Source organism: Nicotiana sylvestris, chromosome 8 (assembly GCF_000393655.2).
Source record: "Nicotiana sylvestris chromosome 8, ASM39365v2, whole genome shotgun sequence".
Lineage (NCBI taxonomy): Eukaryota > Viridiplantae > Streptophyta > Magnoliopsida > Solanales > Solanaceae > Nicotiana > Nicotiana sylvestris.
Window position 1 is genome coordinate 25575008 of NC_091064.1, and position 19952 is coordinate 25594959.

General features: G+C 37.7%; 1 protein-coding gene across 3 annotated transcripts; it reads left to right on the forward strand.

Annotated features, from left to right (window-relative positions):
- Positions 1-9736: 9736 nt before the first annotated feature.
- On the forward strand, positions 9737-18771 carry LOC104212373 (heterogeneous nuclear ribonucleoprotein Q). Of its 3 annotated transcripts, none has more exons than XM_009761601.2 (9): positions 9737-9923; positions 11641-12081; positions 12204-12320; positions 12445-12585; positions 12680-12859; positions 13699-13903; positions 17808-17989; positions 18078-18163; positions 18332-18771. In XM_009761601.2, the coding sequence occupies exons 2-9, from the start codon at positions 11701-11703 to the stop codon at positions 18471-18473; spliced, it is 1434 nt and encodes a 477-aa protein (XP_009759903.1). In that variant the 5' UTR covers positions 9737-9923; positions 11641-11700; the 3' UTR covers positions 18474-18771. The 3 variants fall into 3 exon arrangements, with proteins under 3 accessions (XP_009759903.1, XP_009759901.1, XP_009759902.1); XM_009761599.2 differs by having other exon boundaries at positions 9787-9923; positions 18075-18163; XM_009761600.2 differs by having other exon boundaries at positions 9906-10043; positions 18075-18163.
- Positions 18772-19952: the final 1181 nt, after the last annotated feature.

Below are 19952 nucleotides of genomic sequence, written 5' to 3' on the forward strand. Positions count from 1 at the left end.
GAAACATCAGATGAGGACTCAGAAGATGAAGCTGGAGATGAACAAGCACTTATGGCCATCGGAGAATCAGATGATGAACAAGAGGTAAGTGTCCTTCATCTCAAAGACAAGATTAAATTCCTGTCAAAAGAAAGGTTGTCTGAGCTATTACTAGACTTCATTGATGAGTCTGAGGTAATTAACAATGAGAAGGAAGATCTGTCTAGTGAGTGTATGATCTTAAAAGCTCAGTGCAAAAATCTAGAATCTAGGGCTAATTAGAGTGATAGTAAAAATACTGAGTTGAAGAACCAGGTTCTTGAACTTGACACCTGTGTCTTAGAACTTAGATCTGAAAACTTAAAGCTGAAACTAGGAACAAGTAAAAAGAAAGCTGATCACACACATCTCACCCTAGAAGAAAACTTAGGAAAAATGAAGGATGAGTTCTACAGGAAGGATGAGCAGATAAGAGTCTTAAAAGAATACCTAGGGAAGGTAAATCATGAACTAGATAGAACTTGTAAATGGAATAAGGCTTCTGATGCACTTTCCTGGCTATAAGAACATCACAGTAGCAACAAAAGAGGATTTGGCTATGGGATTCAATCACCTAAGTGGGACCCTAAAAGCAAGTTCCTCACTCTTCCTGAGAACAAAATTTGCACACACTGTGGCAAGACTGGCCATTACAAAAATGAATGTAATGCAAAAGAAAATGTCAGTCAAAATAACAAAGCTTTTGTTCAAGAGAAAAATAGGTTGCTTGGGTGGGCTAAAAGGAATTTGATTTACCCTTTTGCCTATAGAAAGGGACCCAAACTAGTTTGGGCTCCTAAGACTAACTCTTAATTTCCTTTTGCAGGTCCAAGTGAAGGGAAGCAGCCAAATATGGTACATGGATAGTGGCTGCTCAAAGCACATGACTAGAAGCAAGAACCAATTCCTTTCACTTGAGGACTTAAAAGGAGGTAATGTCTCCTTTGGAAATGGGAATAAAGGTGAGATTATTGGGGTTAGAAAGGTAGGTAAGATAGACTCATATTTCATTGAGAAAGTCTACTTGATAGATGGCTTGAAATATAGCTTAATCAGTGTGTCACAACTGTGTGACAGAGGTAACCTTGTAGCATTCACCTCTGTCAATTGCTTTGTGATTAACCTTACCACTGACAAGATTGTTTTGCAGGGAAAAAGAGTTAATAATATTTACATTGTAGATTTGTCCATTCTTTCATAAAATGAACTCACTTGCTTAAGTGTATTGGATAATGATCCCCTCCTGTGGCACAAAAGACTTGGTCATGCTAGTCTGAATCAACTCAATAAATTAGTCTCCAAGGACTTGGTGATAGGGTTATCAAGTTCAAGGAAGACAAAGTTTGTGAGGCTTGTGCAAGGGGGAAGAAGGTGAGATCATCCTTTAAAAGTAAGAAAATGGTAAGCACAACCAAGACATTGGAACTGGTTCATATGGATCTCTGTGGTCCAATGAGAACAATGAGTAAAGGTGGTAAGAAATATGTGATGGTTCTTGTTGATGATTATTCTAGATTTACCTGGGTACTATTCTTAACATCCAAAGATGAAGCATTTGACATGTTTACTGCTTTTGTTAGAAAGACTCAGAAACAACTAGGTAATCAACTTGCATCCATTAGGTCTGATCATGGAACTGAATTTGAAAATGCTAAGTTTGTTGAATTTTGTGATGAGCATGGTATAGATCATAACTTCTCTGCCCCTAGGACTCCTTAACAAAATGGAGTAGTTGAAAGAAAGAATAGGACCCTTGAAGACATGGCTAGAACTATGCTTCTTTCTAGTAAACTGCCCCACAGCTTCTGGGCTGAGGCTGTAAACACTGCTTGTTATATTATCAATAGATGCATGACTAGACCTCTTGTAGAGAAGACTCCCTATGAGTTACTTAAAGGGAGAAAACCAAATATATCCCATCTTAGGGCATTTGGATGCAAGTGCTTTGTGCACAATAATGGAAAGAACTCCCTAGGTAAGTTTGATCTCAGAAGTGATGAGGGAGTATTCTTGGGATATTCTTCACATAGCAAAGCATATAAAGTGTTCAGTAAAAAAAACTTTGTGTGTAGAAGAAAGTGTGCATGTAGTATTTGATGAAACTAACATTCTTTCTAAGAGACAGGAACATGAAGATGAAGCCATTGGTCTGGTAAAGGATTTGACTAAAGTATCAGCGCAAGTTAAAGTGGCACCAAAGGAAGGAACAAGTGATGGAACAGGTTCGTCCATCCAGGGCAACCTGACAGGGGGAACTGATCAAAGAGAAATTGAAACCAATCCCCTAAAAGAACTTGTTCATGACCCTGTTCCTCAGCAACAGAACATGGAAGAAACATCTAGCAGAAATTAGTTGGTTGTGAAACCTCACAAGTATCAAAGTTCTCATCCTATTGAGAACATAATCACTAATCCAACATCTAGAGTCAAAACTAGATAACAATTAAAGAATTTGTGTGCTTTTAATGCCTTTTTATCTCTTATTGAACCTAAAAATGTTGTTGAGGCTTTGCAGGATGTAGATTGGGTGAATGAAATGCAAGATGAACTCAATCAATTCGAGAGAAGTCAAGTTTGGCATCTAGTTATAAGACCCAAGGACAGATCAGTTATTGGCACGAAATGGGTCTTCAGAAACAAACATGATAAATATGGAATAGTTAGAAGAAACAAGGCATGACTGGTGGTCCAAGGTTACAGCCAAGAGGAGGGTATAGATTATGATGAGACTTTTGCTCTAGTTGCAAGACTAGAGGCAATAAGACTCCTCATAGCCTTTGCAGCACACATGGAATTCACTCTCCATCAGATGGATGTCAAAAGTGTCTTTCTGAATGGCTACCTAAAAGAATAAGTGTTTGTGAAACAACTTCTAGGGTTTGAGAGCAAGGAATGTCCTGAGCATGTGTACAAATTAGACAAGGCTCTCTATGGACTCAAGCAGGCTCCTAGAGTATGGTATGAACGACTGTCCAAATTCCTGCTTGAACATGGCTACAAAAGAGGTAAAATTGATAGTACCCTATTCTTAAGGGAAAAAGGTAAGGATCTCCTTGTGGTACATATGTTGATGACATAATCTTTGGGGCCACCACTGATAAACTAAGTAAGGATTTTGCCAAATTAATGGGGAGTGAATTTGAAATGAGTATGATGGGTGAGCTTAACTTTTTCTTAGGCTTACAGATCAAACAAAGCCCAAATGGAACCATGATCCATCAGCAGAAATATGTAAAAGAGCTGATCAAAAAGTTTAAAATGGATGAATCAAAGGAAATAGACACCTCCATTGCAACTGCCACTAAATTAGACATAGATGAACCTGGTTCATCAGTTGATCAAAAGTTGTATAGGGGTATAATTGGTTCACTTTTGTATCTTACTGCCAGCAAACCTGACATAGTTTTCAGTGTAGGGCTTTGTGCTCGCTTTCAGGCTAATCCAAAAGAGTCTCACTTGACTGTTGTCAAGAGGATACTGAGATATTTGAAAGGCACCACTGATCTGTGTCTTTGGTACCCTAAAGGTAGTAATTTCAATCTAGTAGGATATGCTGATACTGATTATGCAGGTTTCTTTGTGGATAGGAAAAGCACCTCAGGTATGGCTCACTTTCTTGGTTCATGTCTTGTATCTTGGCCCACTAAAAAGCAAAATTTAGTGGCCTTATCCACTGCTGAGGCTGAATATGTTGCTACTGCCTCTTGTTGTGCTCAATTGTTATGGATCAAACAACAGCTGGTAGATTTTGGCATTGAAGTTGGTTGCATTCCTATATTCTGGAATAACACTAGTGCTATAAGTATAACAAAGAACCATGTTCATCATAAGTGGACTAAGCACATAGATGTTAGACACCACTTCTTAAGAGATAACTATGAGAAAGGATTGATCTCCATAAAATTCTGTGCTACTGATAAACAAATTGCTGACATCTTCACTAAAGCACTGAGTAGAGAAAACTTTGAAAGGAATAAGTTAGAATTAGGGATGATTAAGATAACCTAATAGGTCCAGCTTAGAATGCATAATGAAAAAAAAAATTGGCTAGGAACTCTGAACTTGTGTAAATATCTAGATTAATTCTTACTCAGCTTCATACTTTAATTAGTATACTCCTATGACATGTGTTAATATGACTCGCTGATCTCTTACAAAAAAATTTATATTATGGCATTTGAGGCATGTTCGAGAGAATTCTAAATGAAGAACCTGGTTCATCAGTATAGGTTCATATGAAAACTAAGGTATGTTTTCTATACTCTGCACAATTAGAAATACTAATATTTAAATCATGAGCAGAAGTCCTAAAATTGTTCAATTCCTAGAAAATTCTATACGTTAGCTTTGAACCAGTTCCATCCGCCTATAACTCTAAATCGAAGAATTGCCTAAAATCTAGGGAAGATAAAACGATCATTCAAAATTTGAAATTTTAGGGTGATTAGACCTCTAATTGACCACTGTCAAAAGTTGTCGTTACCTATTAAATGTGTATTTCTCTTTAAATACACATCATTTCTTCTGCCTTCTCCATAATTCTAAACCGTCAAAAATTCTTCTTCTTCTTCAGTTGCCCTCTTCTCCAAATCTCCAATTCACAAATTTTCTCAAGAAACCAATGATCATGACCAACTCACAGGACAATCCTAGAATTCCTCCACCACCCACTCCCTCAAATTCACCTACACCTCCTTCACCCAGTACATCACCAAAACCCAGACTGAGAAGGGTGAACATGCTTGCTCGAAAGACAGTAGCGTCTAGGGCTCAGAAGAAGAAATTGAATGAGAAGTTGAAGGCAAGCCAGGCCCAAAACTCCGATTCCAGTTCTGATTCTGACTCATATCAATCTGCCACTGAGGGGGGAAGGACTTGGGTCTTATGACTCTAAAAAGAATCAAGAATCTCCTTCCAAGGTAATTTCTTCTGTGTCTGAAAATCTAGAAACTAGGTTTGTTCTGGATGGGTCTGTTAAGGATATAGAATTACCAGGGTTACGAAGGAGTGGAGGTAAAAAGAATTCTGAAAAAGAAAAAGAGAGAGAGGGTGCATGTGGTGAAGAGAGGGGAAATAGGAAAAGAGAGGTGCCTGCTATCTGAGGAGTGGCACAAGAAAGGGTAGAAGAGAGTGACAAGAAGTCAGATGGAAGTGGTTCTGGGGAAGCTGCTGAGGGGCTGATTAATCTGAGCACACATGGTGATGAACCTGGTTCATCTACTGAAGAGACCCTAGCAGACTTGCTGAAAAAGGTTGGGGCAAGCTATGACCCAAAGAAATACAGAACTCTCACACCAAAACCCCCAGTGATCCTAAGCCTTCCAAGAAAAGAAAGGCTTCACCCCCACCAACTACTGTACTTCCATCACCAAAGGGTAGAGCTACAAGAAGCAGGGTGAGGCAGAGTGAGAGTGATCTCCAGAAAGCTCTAGATGAGAGTAAGAAGAAAAGGCTGGCTAAAGGAAAGGGAAAGGTTACAGAGTCCTCAGTGGATGTGGAAGTTGAGGAGATGGAACATGTCCATCAAGAGGAAGTTCAACCAGTGGAGGTTCAGACCCCCAAGCCTAAAAAGCCCAAGACTTTTTTCAAGAAGTCTTCCTCTGTGTCTGAGGTTACTGAACCTTCCCTAGCCACGAGGACAGGGTCTGTTGTGAACGGAAAGCAAGTGAAATTTTTTGAAGATGAGGAATGGAGTGGAGAAGAAGTAGAAGATTTTGATGGTGACAAGGACAAGGTTGCCATGTTTGGCAAAAGAAAGATCTTGAAGGGTAGATTGCTGAAAGACCTGGTGGAGCCAGGGATGATGAGACTGGTGGATGCCTTAGCTGCTCAGGGGTGGAAGGACATGGTCCTTCAGATGGATGGTAGGCTAGCCAGGAATGAAATAATTGAGTTCATGGAAAATGCAGAGGTTCAGGATGGCAAGGTCAGCAGTCTGGTGAAAGGGGTCCAAGTGTCCTTTGATGCAGAGAAACTTGGAGAAATCCTTGACATACCCTCTGAAGGGTTTGATGATTATACAAGGCAAAAGTGGCCTTGTCTGGACTCCCTCCATACTGCACTTGAGATTACTAGGAGATTTTGTGATGCAGAGAATGTGAATGAAGCCAGGGCTGTTCAGAAGGTACATCGCCAATTACATGGACCTGGTTCTTATGGAGTGCCTAGAGAGTGGAAAGCAAATCAATTGGCATGCCTTCATTATCAAGCTGCTAGACAGGGTCATAAATGGATCCAAGGCTCATGCTACTCCCTATGGCTTTATTCTAACCATGATTCTAGATAGGCTCAATGTGTTTCTGAAGAAATAGGAAATGGCCTCAAGCAAAGAACATTTTGGCATCAACACTCTGATTGTTTATGACTACTTAATCAGTGCCATCCCAAATGAACCTGGTTCATCCAAGAAGACTCCTATTAACAGCAAAGTCAGGGCTCTAGTTCAGGAATGTGAAGCCAAGGATGCTGAGATAGCTAGGCTCAAGGTTCGTGTGGCAGAGGTGGAATCTGAGAGGGATGCTCTCAGAACTGAGCTTACCATTGTGCTTTACATATTCTGAAAAAGTGATATTTATAACCTAATTAACCTGGTCCTTGATGATAAGTGAATTTACTAAACTTTGTATTGATGGTTAAGCTGAGTTCTTACAGGATCCATATAAGTAAAAAGCACAGAGTTTGTCATCATCAAAAATAGGGAATTTGATGGCCCAATAACATGTGATGTTTTGAAGACTGACAAAAGAATTCAGACATGGACCAGGTCCATCTAGTGAAGCATAGTCATGATCAGCCTGTACACGTGAGATGCACGTGAAGGAGATAAATCTAACTGATCAAGCTATAATATCTCCTGATCTGATTAAAAAGGTTGCATATTGGATAAGGAGAGAAAGACTCCTTATATGAAGAAAACACAGTTTATGATGAAGATAGCGTTAGAGTTTGAGATCATTATGAACTCTTCTACGATAGAAGAGTAGCAATTGAATCTCACTCAAACTCTGATTACTAACCTATTAAATGTAAGTGTTGTTCTCTTTTATAGGTAATGCACTTAAGCAGAAGTTAAACTTAAATTGAGAGCAAAAGAGCAAGGTGATTTTGCAAGCAATTTATGTGTGATTTGAGTGTGCAATTCTGAAGCTACTTGATGAGATTGAAGGACCAGTTCCATTGTGTCTATCTTTTATTCTAGTTCAATTGTAGTAGGTGATTTAACATTGTACCTTTCAGCTTTCATAGAAGCAATTGTATTGGGTACCTAGAGTGTTCAAGTTATAGCTAACTTGAAGTTGTCGCAACAGTTGAGGTTGTGTGCCACAACGGGATTAGAGTTAATCCTTAGGTTTACAAATAGTTTTGTAAATGCTGTTTTGGCTTAGTGATTTTAGTGGAAGTTTGGGAAAATCCTACTGAGTAGTAGGTCGGGTCTTTTCACCTTTTGAGCCAGGTGTTTTTCATGTAAAATTGTTGTGTTCTTTATTTTCTGTATTTATTATTCCGCAAACAGTAGTAGTTGGAACACCTAGAAGAACCAGGTTCTTCTATAGTTCAGTTAAGCGAAAATTGGGTGCCACACAAATCACTCCCCTCTTGTGTGGTATTGACGCTTAAACATCAATATGCAATACACCCTTCTCCCAGGAAAACCCTAAAAGAGCTTGATAAAGTCCAAAGGACTTCATATGGGGTAGCACAAGAGAGAAAAGGAAAATTCATAGGGTGAACTGGCCTACCATATACCAACCCAAACCATACGGTGGCTTAGACATCCACAAGGCTCTTAATAAAAATCTATGCACTCTAGCTAGCTTAAGTTGGAGACTTCTCACAAATGCATTAACTACTTGGGCAAAGCTTATCATCTCTTACTATTGTAATAGTTCCTCTATGAATAGATCCTCCTTCATTTGGAAAAAACATTTTCAAAGGGTGGGAAATATGTTCCAAGGGCATCTTATGGCCCCCCACTTTCAATCCAATCTTAACTTATGGGAGACCAATTGGATCCCAAATTTTGGTAATCTAAGGAATCATGTAATAGGCCCCCCTTCCTCCAAGGATATTTCAACAAAAATCAGAGATATCTTTGATGGTTCCAATTGGAATTTAGACTGCTTAACCCTCTCTCTTCCTCCGGACTTACTAGCTAATAGCACTAAAATAAAAGTCAGTCTTAAGGTTCTCTCAATTGACTTACCTATTTGGTCTCTCACCACTAAGGTTTTTTTTACTACCAAGTCTTGTTATACGCTTCTGGAATCTCTTAATAACACTAATTTAGACTTCAACTAGATTTGGAAATTGGACTGTTCCAATAAAATCAGATTCTTCCTTTGGCAATGTCTTCACAATCGAATCCCTTGCAGAAAATACCTTTTACAGATCGGACTAAACATTGACCCTAACTGTCCTATCTGTAAAAGCCCTTATGAAGAATCAATTGAGCATATCTTCCTAGAATGCAAAGCTGTCAACAAATTTTGGTCTGACCTTCAATGGCACCACCATATTAATCAAAATGGGAAACACTGGCTTACCCAAATAAAGGACCTAAACTTTCTCTTAATCATGATTTCCTAAAATGGAACACTTACTTTCCTTTCATCATTTGGCACATTTGGGTTAACAGAAACAGTAATAATCACAATAACACTACCAACCAGATCAGTAGTTCTCAAATCATGCAAAGGGCCATAGAATTTAAATTACTCACGGAAAAATCTCTATTCACTCTCCCAAATTACCAATAAAAATCAATTGGTTCAAACCTCCTAGGGGTTAGTTCAAACTGAATGTTGAAGCCAGTTTTCATAGTTATAACCAAAATTGTGGTTTAGGTGGTGTTTTCAGAAACGCAAATGGTAGCTGGGTAGTTGGTGTTACAAAACCAACCCATGCAAATGACTCACTAGCAACAGAATTGAAAGCTATATGAGAAGGTCTAAGGACAACAAAGGAGTGGAATCTCTACCCACTTGAAATAGAGACAGACTGCTCAGAGGTAATCCAGGCCTTACAGGAAGGTAATAAATTACTTAATAAAACTGTTAATGATTGCAGGTCCTTAATGCACCAGTAGAGGGTTACTCTCTAGCACACTTTCAGGCAGGGGAATAGGATTGCTCACCAACTAGCAAAAAAGAGCCTAGGAATGGATAACCATGTTTTTGGAGCAGCAAGAAGAAGTAATGCTCAGAAGATGAGTAAAAAAGTTTTTGTTGAACCACCAATGGATGTAATAGATTTTGTGGAAAGTGATAGACTGGAAACTACTACCCATGAAAAACTGTTATGCAATGAAGCTTGCCAACTGTTAGCAAACTTAGGGAACCAATGCGTCCTTCGTGACACATCTTATGTTAATCATGTACTAAATGTTCCTTAGTTATTAATATTTATATTTCCTGTTTGCTCAAAAAAAAAGTTCGAACAGGAATGAACTGCGCCAGCTAAAATGACTATGATACCGCGAGAAGTTTTATTTTGTGTCTCATACAACTTACACAAGTTGTATGAGGCTCCTTTTTGTCTCACAAATTTATGGACCCCAATCTTACACTTCTAGGTCCATAAAAATTTGGGTCTACAAAATTATGAGATAAAAAAATTGCCTCATACCACTAGTATTAATTGTACGAGAAACAAAATAAAATTTTCCATGATACACCTATGGCTCATCTACGAATTGACCAAATCAATACGGGCAGCGGGCAGAGCGTACCAATTACCCGAGTTAGGGCCAGATTCCGAACTGAAATCGCAGGCAGTATAAAAGAGCCGGAAAGAGTAGTTGTGTATTTCTCACTTCCAGATTAGCTTCTTCGCCTTCAATCAAACTCCTAAAGAGCAGAAAACAGATAAGCAGAAAATTTCCTCCGATTTCTCTCTTTAATTTTTGGGTAATGAAAACCCCCAATACTCATATATTCTACTACTACTATATGTCTTCTTCTCACATAATACTACTGCTCTATTTCTTCTGCTCTTTATCTTCATTTCCGCCCATTCTCATAAACAAGGTTTCGTCTTTTGCCCCCTTTTTAATCAATTTTTAGCATGTATGTCATTTTGTTTATATTTTTTTTAGCATCAGAAATCTTAAATTTACATACCGAACTTTGTTAGATATGTACGGACTTACCTATTTTTTATTAGGGTTTTGTTGATTTTTGTTATTTTCAGCTCTAGGTTTTCTAGTTTGTGCTTCGAAGATGTTTTCTTTTTGTGTGGATGCTTTATATACTTTGATTTTAGCTCCTCAGGTAGCTGAATTGTTATATGTGTTCACAGTTATATGTTGGTACTAAAATTGGTTGAGTTTTTTTATAGAGAAAAAATTGGTTGGGGTCATTTACTTTGTTCAATTACCCATCATTTTTTTGGTTGAGTTCAGTAAAGAGTCTTTCTCTTTCTATAGGCATAATGTCATATTAAACATTTAACTTCTTGGAAATCGTGATGTGCCCCATTGTGTTGATTCGACGGCGCAATGTGTGGTAGTATGTCCCGAGTTTGAAACAGGCTGTTGCACTAGTTAGTCTAGTACTTAAAGTAGAGAAGAGTAGAGGGTCATGCACATCATTAACCATGTTCCCAAGCTGAAACATCCGATATATCCCTCATGAAAAGGGAACTTTTGCTAAGCATATTAATGTTGTCTTAAGTTCATGTATTTTTGAGTTACCCGGTACCTGTGGAGGTTGTAGGTATCCTGGTTGAATAGCCGAGGTGCGTGCGAGCAGGGTCGGACACCTTTGTTATAAAAGGAAGTTCCTATCTTTTTGAGAATGTAGAGATATTTTCTTGAGATTATGGCGAAAAGTTTACCCTGTCGTAACACTGTTCTGTATGGCACTGAAGTCATAGGTGGCGGTTGCTTCAAAAATTGTAAGAAGAGTTAGTTTTTCGGTTTCTGCAAAAATTGATTCTTTTTCTTTCTTTTTTGGTGTTTGGTTGAAAACAATCTTTGCAAAACATTTTTTCCCTAAAACAAGTATTTCAAAGCTAACTCCACCTTAGTATGGCCAACCTTTTCTCTTTATTTAATTGATTAAATTCCCATCATGTTAAATTTTACCCTCCTCGATGTCCCAAATGTGGTGAAAAAATATCAATTGTGAAAGTGTCTTTGCTCTTATGTGTATGTGCTTATCTTTGTGTCTATTGATAATAGTGCATTTTCATTCCTCCAGAGAGTTCCATTTCTCCATCGTGTGCTATTGTATCTTATGTTTATGCCACCATGGGCTAATGAAATGCTCGAAGTAGTGCTGGGCTTCAAACGATGGAAAGAAAGAAAGATATCAGTTGTAAAATTGCGATAAGTTGGAAATTTGGTTGCACATTTGTTTATTTTGTTTTCTCATCTCCTGAATATAATGAAAAATTACCTATCCTACATGTCTTTCCGTGTTGGTGCAGGACAGTTGAAAGTACTGAACTTCCTTCATTGCATGCATGGTCATAGTGTGTACTTGCCTTTTTTTAAAAATAAATAAATATAATTTACCCAGTCTTTTTCATATTGACCCCAAGTTATTTGGGTTGAAATATAGTTAATGATTGATGTCATATCCGTCAACAAGCAAAAGAGCTAACATAAATATCGGTCTGCAGGCATTATTGGCGACCTTCTGTTTATTTGTTGGATGAGAAGATCTAGATCACAATAAAATCATGACAGAGAATACGGAAATTGATGACCGCGTGGATCTTGATGACGAAAATTACTCTGAGGAAGATGAAGATCCAGAACTGATAGAAGATGACGGAGCTGGAGAAGACGGTGATGAAAATGGTGAAGAGCAATCATATGATTCCGGAGGTGGGGATAGTGGGAGAGCAGAGTCTCCAGAAGCAGATATGGGTGACGTTCCGGAGCCTGCTACAGATGAAGAAAAGCCTAGTGCTTCTCTTACTGAAGAAGACAAAAAAGAGCATGCTGAACTTCTTGCTCTCCCTCCGCATGGGTCTGAGGTTTTCATTGGTGGGATTCCTCGAGATGTTTCTGATGAAGACTTGAGGGATCTCTGCGAACCATTCGGCGAATTACATGAGGTCAGTTCTGATTAATAGAGCTGGAAGTAATCTGAACGTTACACCAAACGAGCATATGTTTTTGACAGGCTTAAATGTGTTTGCTTTTCCCTAAATTGTGTAATCGTGTCCTATCTTTGCAGGTCAGGATCATGAGAAATAAGGATACCGGTGAAAGCAAGGGCTTTGCCTTTGTAGCCTTCACTACAAAAGATGAGGCACAAAAGGCTATTGAAGAATTACATAGCAAAGAATTCAAGGTGATTTCTGCATTTCCGCACTTGGCTTCATTCGTTTTAGATTTTTCATTAACTGTATCGTCTCTTTTAGTGAGTGCATGATTTGGTAGTTTCTTTGTTTGTTGTGTGTTTATTATCAACCCAGGGAAAAACCATAAGGTGTTCACTGTCAGAAACTAAATACAGATTGTTCATTGGTAATGTACCAAAGAGCTGGTCTGATGATGACTTCAGAAAAGTCATTGAAGGGACTGGCCCTGGTGCAGAAACAATAGAACTCATAAAGGTGTGTTTTTATGTCCCAAACATTCTATAAATTGTTCTGACTCTGTCATTGGCAACTTATGGACAATTTGTAAACTTCTAATATTTGACTGAAGGATCCTCAAAACCCAGCACGTAATAGGGGTTTTGCTTTCGTTGAATATTACAATAATGCCTGTGCGGATTACTCGCGGAAAAAAATGGCAAGTGCAAACTTTAAGCTGGAGGGAAATTCGCCAACTGTCACCTGGGCTGATCCAAAGATTACACCTGATCATTCTGCTGCCGCTGCTCAGGTATCAAACCTTATATCTCACCGATAATTGAGTATGAGCTTCTAGGAGATCTTAAGCGAGTTCTATTTGATATGTTTTGTGATCTTTGGTTGTTTCTCTTAGATTCTAATGTCACCTGCTTGATCTTTAATTGTTACTTTGCAGTTTGCACCTTTACCAAATGATCTCCCTTATGCTTTTCCCTTTTGTGGGTATATGAGTTTTTCTCTCCAATTGTTATTATGTTGGCTTGAATACAGTACGTTACGGGTTCTGATCCACCTGATGTATTCCTGATTAAACTTGTTTTCTTCTTTCTTTGTTTACTTCTTGTAGGTCTGTCTAGGTGTGGGAAGGGGGATTGGATGGTTTTTGTAATGTATCTATAAAACTTCTCAACTTGATGTTATCATTTATTGAGGCTGCTTTTGAATAAAGAGCCAGCAACTGTGCTGATACCTTAAACTTTTTAGTTCTCTAGGCGTATTGTAACCATGAGGTGGGGCAGAGTTGTTGTTTCACTGCTGAAATTATACTGACTGTAATTCTATTGGGACCAACTAAGGCTCGTAAACCTAGTGTCCCTGCTGAAGGTACTCTGAGATGATTCTGGAGTAGTCGTGGTAGTTCGTGCAAGATTGCATGTACCCTACCATTATCACCCAAAAAGAAGAAAAAGGATTAGTGATAGCGAACTAAGTCACTTATCGATATGATGTTAGATTTTGTGATGTATTGTCCAATCCATGGTATCAATGGACTGATTGGAGATTCACCTCTGTGAAACAGTGAAACCTTTTCCCTTAGCATCCTTCTGCTAGTTTGAACATTGATTATGTATTTTTTGTCATCTTTTCCAGGTTAAAGCACTTTATGTGAAAAGCATTCCAGAAAACACATCTACTGAACAGTTGAAGGAACTTTTCCAACGCCATGGTGATGTTACCAAAGTAGTTATGCCGCCAGCCAAAAGTGGTGGCAAACGAGACTTCGGATTTGTCCATTATGCAGAAAGGTCAAGTGCACTGAAGGCTGTTAAAGATGGTGAAACATATGAAGTTAATGGTAATGCTTCTGGACTTATGAATACAACTGGAACACATACATTGCATAAAGGGAACTCTCAGGATCTACATCTGAGTGTTCCGTCGGCCCCTCCTGCAAATCACTTCCCCCTCACTGGAAAAAGAAAGAAAGGAAAAGAAAAATAAATCAGGAGAATAGAGGTAGGACACACGCGCACACAAAAAAAAAAATCAAAAAGAAAGGGAAGAAGCAAAGAAAATGGGGAAATTGTGGTTTGTACATTCTTAGAGCATACCTAAAGTGATAAATAAATCACAATAGATTTGAATGTGCTTGAGATATGGTTTTTTTCCTTCAAAAGTCCTTTATTGAACTGAACAACAACAACAAACCTAGTGTAATCCCACATGGTGGGGTCTGGGGAGTGTAATAGTATAGGTAGACCTTATCCCTACCTTTATTGATCTGAGAATTCTCATTTGTATATGAGACTTCAAGGATCTGTTTAGGAACTTGTAGCACCAGCCGAGACCTTGTGTTGAACAATTCTTAGTTTGTTTATAATTGGTATTTACTTAGGATTTACTCAGTCATACTTGGAAAATTTAGTAATGAAACTCTTATCTACATGACATGTTCTATTATGTCATACTGTAGAAAGATTTGTCATGAAGTTAGGAGGATATCATAAAGAGATTACAAGGAAGAAATGCGGAAAAGCGTTGTCAGGAGTGTGATGCCTATTTTGTTTCTGAATCATAGCAAGCTGACGTACGGTTGAAAGATTTCTAGATATAGCCCATATTTAGATCAACTCTCATCCTGTTTAATTAATCCATGACTTTGAGACAATAATTTCAGAGTTTGAACTGTACTATACTAAGGTCAACTTACTTCAGCTGTCAAAAATCTGATGCATTTGTTTTTATCAAAGCAAGCTGACCATCTGGATATGGCCCATTTTTGTATCAGCTCTCATCCTCTGTAATTTCTCTTTTCAAGATTTTGAAACAAGTATTACGGTTTGGACTGAACCAAAAGTAAGATCAGCTTAGTCCCATTGTGATTGAGATGCCTTTTTCCCCCCATATGACCCTGGGGTGAAAGCAATCTATATTCAGCCCCCTTTTTTATCAACTCTCACCCCTGTAAATGTTTTCTTTCTATATGTTGAAACAATAATTTTCAAATATGGGACTGTATCAAGCTATGATCGACCCAATCCCATTTTGATGATGCCTATTTTGTTTTTGAATCAAAGCGAACTGACCTTGAGGTGAAAGCGATATGTTCCAGTTTTGAATCAACTCTCTTCCGTGTATGCCCTCCCTTTTTCTCTTTCAAGATTGTGAATCAAGTTTCATAGCTTGGGCTGTACTGAAACTAAAGATCAACTTAGTTCAGTTGTCAGAAGTGTGACGTGTGTTTCTTGCTTTTAGTTAAGCCTAAAACTGATTCAATCTATCATACAAATACTTTGTCAAAGATCAGTTTTAGTTCAACTGCAGTCAAGTAGGACCCTTAATTAGATTAAAGTAATATGACATATAGTGAAAAGGATCTGAAATATTGGAAGGGATACAGAAGATTTATATGGTTGTCATGATTAAGTGGTGGTTGCCTGTGATATATCCTTTCTTTTAGACAAAAAGTCATACTACAAGACAATCTTCCAACAAAAGAATCTTTTTTTGGTGGATAAGTAACAAGGATTTTATTGATGATAACCTGCAAATAGAGAATGGTGCTGTAGGAACAACGGAATCAATGTTTCGTATTTTTTTATTTTTTGCCTTTTTTGAGTTTGAAACTTCCAAGAAGTTCCTCCTTTGTTTTGCCGAGCTAGAACTGGATATGAATACTGTTCTTATGGCCTCCTCCTGGGGTTTTCTGCTTCATCAATTTATACTTCTCTCCTTACAGACAAGTAGCTTTTGCGGCGCTGGTTAGGTTATTCTGATTTATCTCATCCAACTTGAGTAAAAGGCGGCCTACTCAATTTCTTTCTGGGAAGCTATCCTAGATGAAAGATGATTCAACCTACAAACTTTTGTTTTACAAAGATCACTTTTAACCTTGTGAAAAATAATTGAACCTCTCATTACATTTATGCTTTACTAGATGTCCTAGGTTGTTATCTTTATTTTTTATGCAAAACTCATTTTTATGCTTTTAAGTACAAATGCTTTTATTTAGTACAAGGAATCAGAGACAGTGAGACCAATCATTAGTTCATTGGGCACCCTCCATTTACCGTCAACTTATCGTCTTCAATATTTGTTTGTTTTAGAAAAGGAAGAACCAATTACCACGATATTGATGCTTTATTACATTTTTATTGAAAATTTCTAAAGACAGGCGAACTGCTAAAATCATTTCTGCTTTGGAATGTGTCAATTTTTTTCCTGAGTTTTTGTTAGCACCGCATCGTTGTATATTAAGAGGCGAATGGGAGAAAAAACTAAAATTGTAAGAAACTTTACATCCTATCAATTTTACCTCATTTTATTCTTTGCTGAGTTTGAATGGCTGAAGCAATAACACTCCAACATCATTGAAATACTATAGCAATAGTGTCATTCCACAATTGAGTTTAATTTCATTGAGCTACCAGTTTGTTTATTTTGAAGGCATGTTATATAGTGAAATATAGTGCTTTAGTATTTCAAATTACTTCAGGCCTGTTTAGGCATGAATCAATATTTCGATATTGCAAATTCTAGACTTCACTATTTGCAAAAATAATTGAGCATGAGTATTTGCAAATACTTCTTTTGTGAAATATGGAAATATTGATTTAAGGGTGTATTTCAAGTGAAATACTGGTTTCCATTCACAAATTTTAACTTTTAGATTGAAGATGTAGCTAACTCTGAAAAGAAGATCGAGATGAATTGTATATTTTTGTTTAACTTTTGGTGTAAAGAGGCCATAGTAGAAGATCTATATTCACTTCTGGTGCATTGAACTAGTACAGGACTAGGTTTTTGCTTTTTGGGCTTCCTGTATTTTGTTTCCCTTAGCACTCTTTGTGCTAAGGCTTACTCTTTTGAAAATTTATATAAAATCTGTTACCTTCTTCCATTTTCTTGTATAACTTTTTGAAACATTTTTTTACCAAAGGAAGTTGATGGGCAAACATGCTTCGACTTCCACAAACTTTTCTCAACTCCAACATCAATTACTCTTTTTCTTTATCAGCTTCAACTCAAATATTATTCACATGCCTAGTAAAGGGTCGAGTTTTCTCTGTGTTGATAGGTTTGGGTTGTTGGGTGCTGGTATATTTTCCGCTGATAAGGTGCTGCCTTTGAAGAGTGTTGTCATCACTGTACTGAATGTGCTTGTGTAAATACTTTTAGTTTCTCTATGTGAATCATATTCTAGATTTCCCTGCGCATTTGGTAGTGTGATCTCATTTGATTGGTCTGAAATGTTGCTGTGAAATTGTGGAAATGTATGTCCAGAACATACCTTGATGTTTTTGTATTTGTACATAGGACGGGGGGGGGGGGGGCTACTTAATGCTAGGATTTTGTTATGACTAGAATAAAGTAAAATGCTGTGCATGTTTGTTTGGTCTGGTTTTGTCATAATGCTGAAATTTACAAATTTTATCAGGATTCACTGCATGGTTCTCTATTCATAGGCTAAACGTTATTAAATTAGTTTTTTTAGCGATGTAAACTTGTGTAGCTCTCTTAAAGGAAGAATTACTTCATGATTCCCCACCACTACAATTATTGTTTTTATATGAGCTGAAAAAGCAGCTAGATGCTTCCCTTGAATATGTATTTCTGTGTTTGCTGATGTATTTCAATTAACCGGTCGACAATGCCTCAGTCAGCTATATGAATCTTGTATATCAGTTCCGGTATATGCCAAACTAGTTTAATGATGTAGTTCACTAGGCAAATAATGTCAAAGTGGATGTGGATTGCAGGTCAGGTGTTAGAAGTAGTTCTTGCAAAGCCTCAGACTGAAAAGAAGTTCGATGCAGCAGCCGGTCCTCACAATGCTATGCCCCATCCTAATTACATTCCCCATCCAGGATATGGTGCATTTCCAGTGAATCCGTATGGACATCTGAGTGCTGGTTATGGTGCTGCTGCTGGGTTCCAACAGGTAATTTCTGTGTACATCATGTTGTCTTCATTGATTCTGCACATTGTCATTGATCATATTCATCTGATAGACTATTATTCTTTAGCAGCCTATGATATACGGCAGAGGACCGATGCCAGCAGGTATGCAGATGGTGCCAATGGTTCTACCTGATGGTCAGATTGGCTATGTTCTGTAAGTTCTTATAAATATTAACATCTGTTTCTTCTGAAACAAAGTTTCTTCATGACTAGTGTAATTATTAGTTTTTCGTTTACTAAATGTTCAGATAAATGATGAACTATTGAAGTTCTATGCATAGAATAAAACCAACATTTTAAACTTGCTATGTTTCCTGTGCAGCCAGCAGCCAGGAGTTCAGGCACCAGCCGTTCGACCTCGGAGGAATGATAGGAGTAATGGTGCTGGTGGACCACAAGGACGAGGAGGATCCAGTGGTACGGGAGATGATTCCAACCGGGGGAGACGTTACCGACCATACTAGTTCTGGTGAAATGTTGTACTTGGTAGCAGAGTTGCTACTTGCATTGAATGCCAGACCAGTAGCTCAGGACATCTATTTCCTACTTCGTCCTAATTTATGAAGAAAGAAAACAAAGTTAAAACAGTTAGACCAATCTCAGCGACTTAATGTGCATTGTAACTAAACAAGGATGTTGGAGATGCATTTTGCGTTCCGTAATCGTTTGTCTGCTTGACTTTTAGTTCATAAATTGCTTCTGTAATGTGGGTTAATTTCTTCAATTGTTGAGATGAAAGCTGTGAGTCTCCTGTAGCTTCAACATTTGTCATTCTACCAGATTTGGATTTTAGATTTAGTAGCCTCAGAGCGCAACTGCAATAACATGCGTAGGTGTTGGATTATGAATTAGTCTAGCCTTTGCCATTTTTGGGGGATTAATATGCTTGATTGGGTAGCCCTATTTACAGTGGCGTAGCAAGGAATTCATACAAGGGGATTCAATATGATACTAGAATGTTACACTTAAGATTTGAACTTGTGATCTAAAACAATATTTGCACTCGAGTTTGTCTACACTAGAATCTTTCGTTCTGTTAAGGGGATTCAACAATATTCATATAATAAAAAAAATATAAGTTCAATTGAATTCTCTTGCTTGAACCTTAGCTGCACCCCCTGCCTTGTTATGATTAGTAGAAAAAATGAAGGGCAGAATTGGACAAGGGAATTTCCTCTAGTTTCATTCTCTCCTCTCCGCTTGGAGAAATTAAAGGTGTCTCTCAACTTAAACCGTGAAGAGTTCACCAAATTTTTGCATAGATTGCAACTGCTCAAATAACTGATTTTTATTGTAGGTACCTCACGGGAGCGAGTCCAGATTAAGTCAAATTTTTGCTCTTTTTTTTCTTTTTAATATATTAGCCTAACTCATTAATTAAGAATTAAGAGACTTAATGAATTTAATTAGTATCAAAAATCCCCTCTTGGCGAAAAGTCAAGAAAAGAAAATTGAACTTAATTAGGCTAATATAGGGGACAGAGAATACGAGACATAGAATATAGATTCTTTTGCAACCATAACCATGGAAAACAGAAGATATGCGAGAAGATATGGGGCAAAGGATATTCAAATTTGATTTGGTCTGTTTCAAAAGGAAGGACGGAAGGAGTTGACATATTGTTTGGCAATTTAATGTATTGTTTGGTCTACTGCATAGAGAAAAACAATCCCAAATAAAATTTTGTGCACCACCAAAATACAACTTAAACTATACATTCATATCGTAACTTGTGTATTATTTTGTACAAAACAAAATGCTTTACATAACAATTTCTGTATCATTATTTGATGAGTTGGTACTGTTTTTCATCAGATAAAATGTTCAATGTTAGTATTAGCACTTCTTCTTCTTCTTCTTCTTCTTCATATTCATTCAAGCAGCAGTTGTATCCAGAAGCTGTTGAAGTCTTTTTTCTAATTCATCCAAACGAGTCCCCCAA

What these genes read in the sequence shown, in the direction of transcription:
- LOC104212373 (XM_009761599.2), top strand. Translation starts at nt 11,701, where the DNA reads ATGACAGAGAATACGGAAATTGATGACCGCGTGGATCTTGATGACGAA. An exon ending in TACATAGCAAAGAATTCAAG is followed by an intron (nt 12,321 to 12,444) that starts GTGATTTCTGCA and finishes TTATCAACCCAG; the next exon opens with GGAAAAACCATAAGGTGTTC. An exon ending in GGTCAGATTGGCTATGTTCT is followed by an intron (nt 18,164 to 18,331) that starts GTAAGTTCTTAT and finishes TTTCCTGTGCAG; the next exon opens with CCAGCAGCCAGGAGTTCAGG.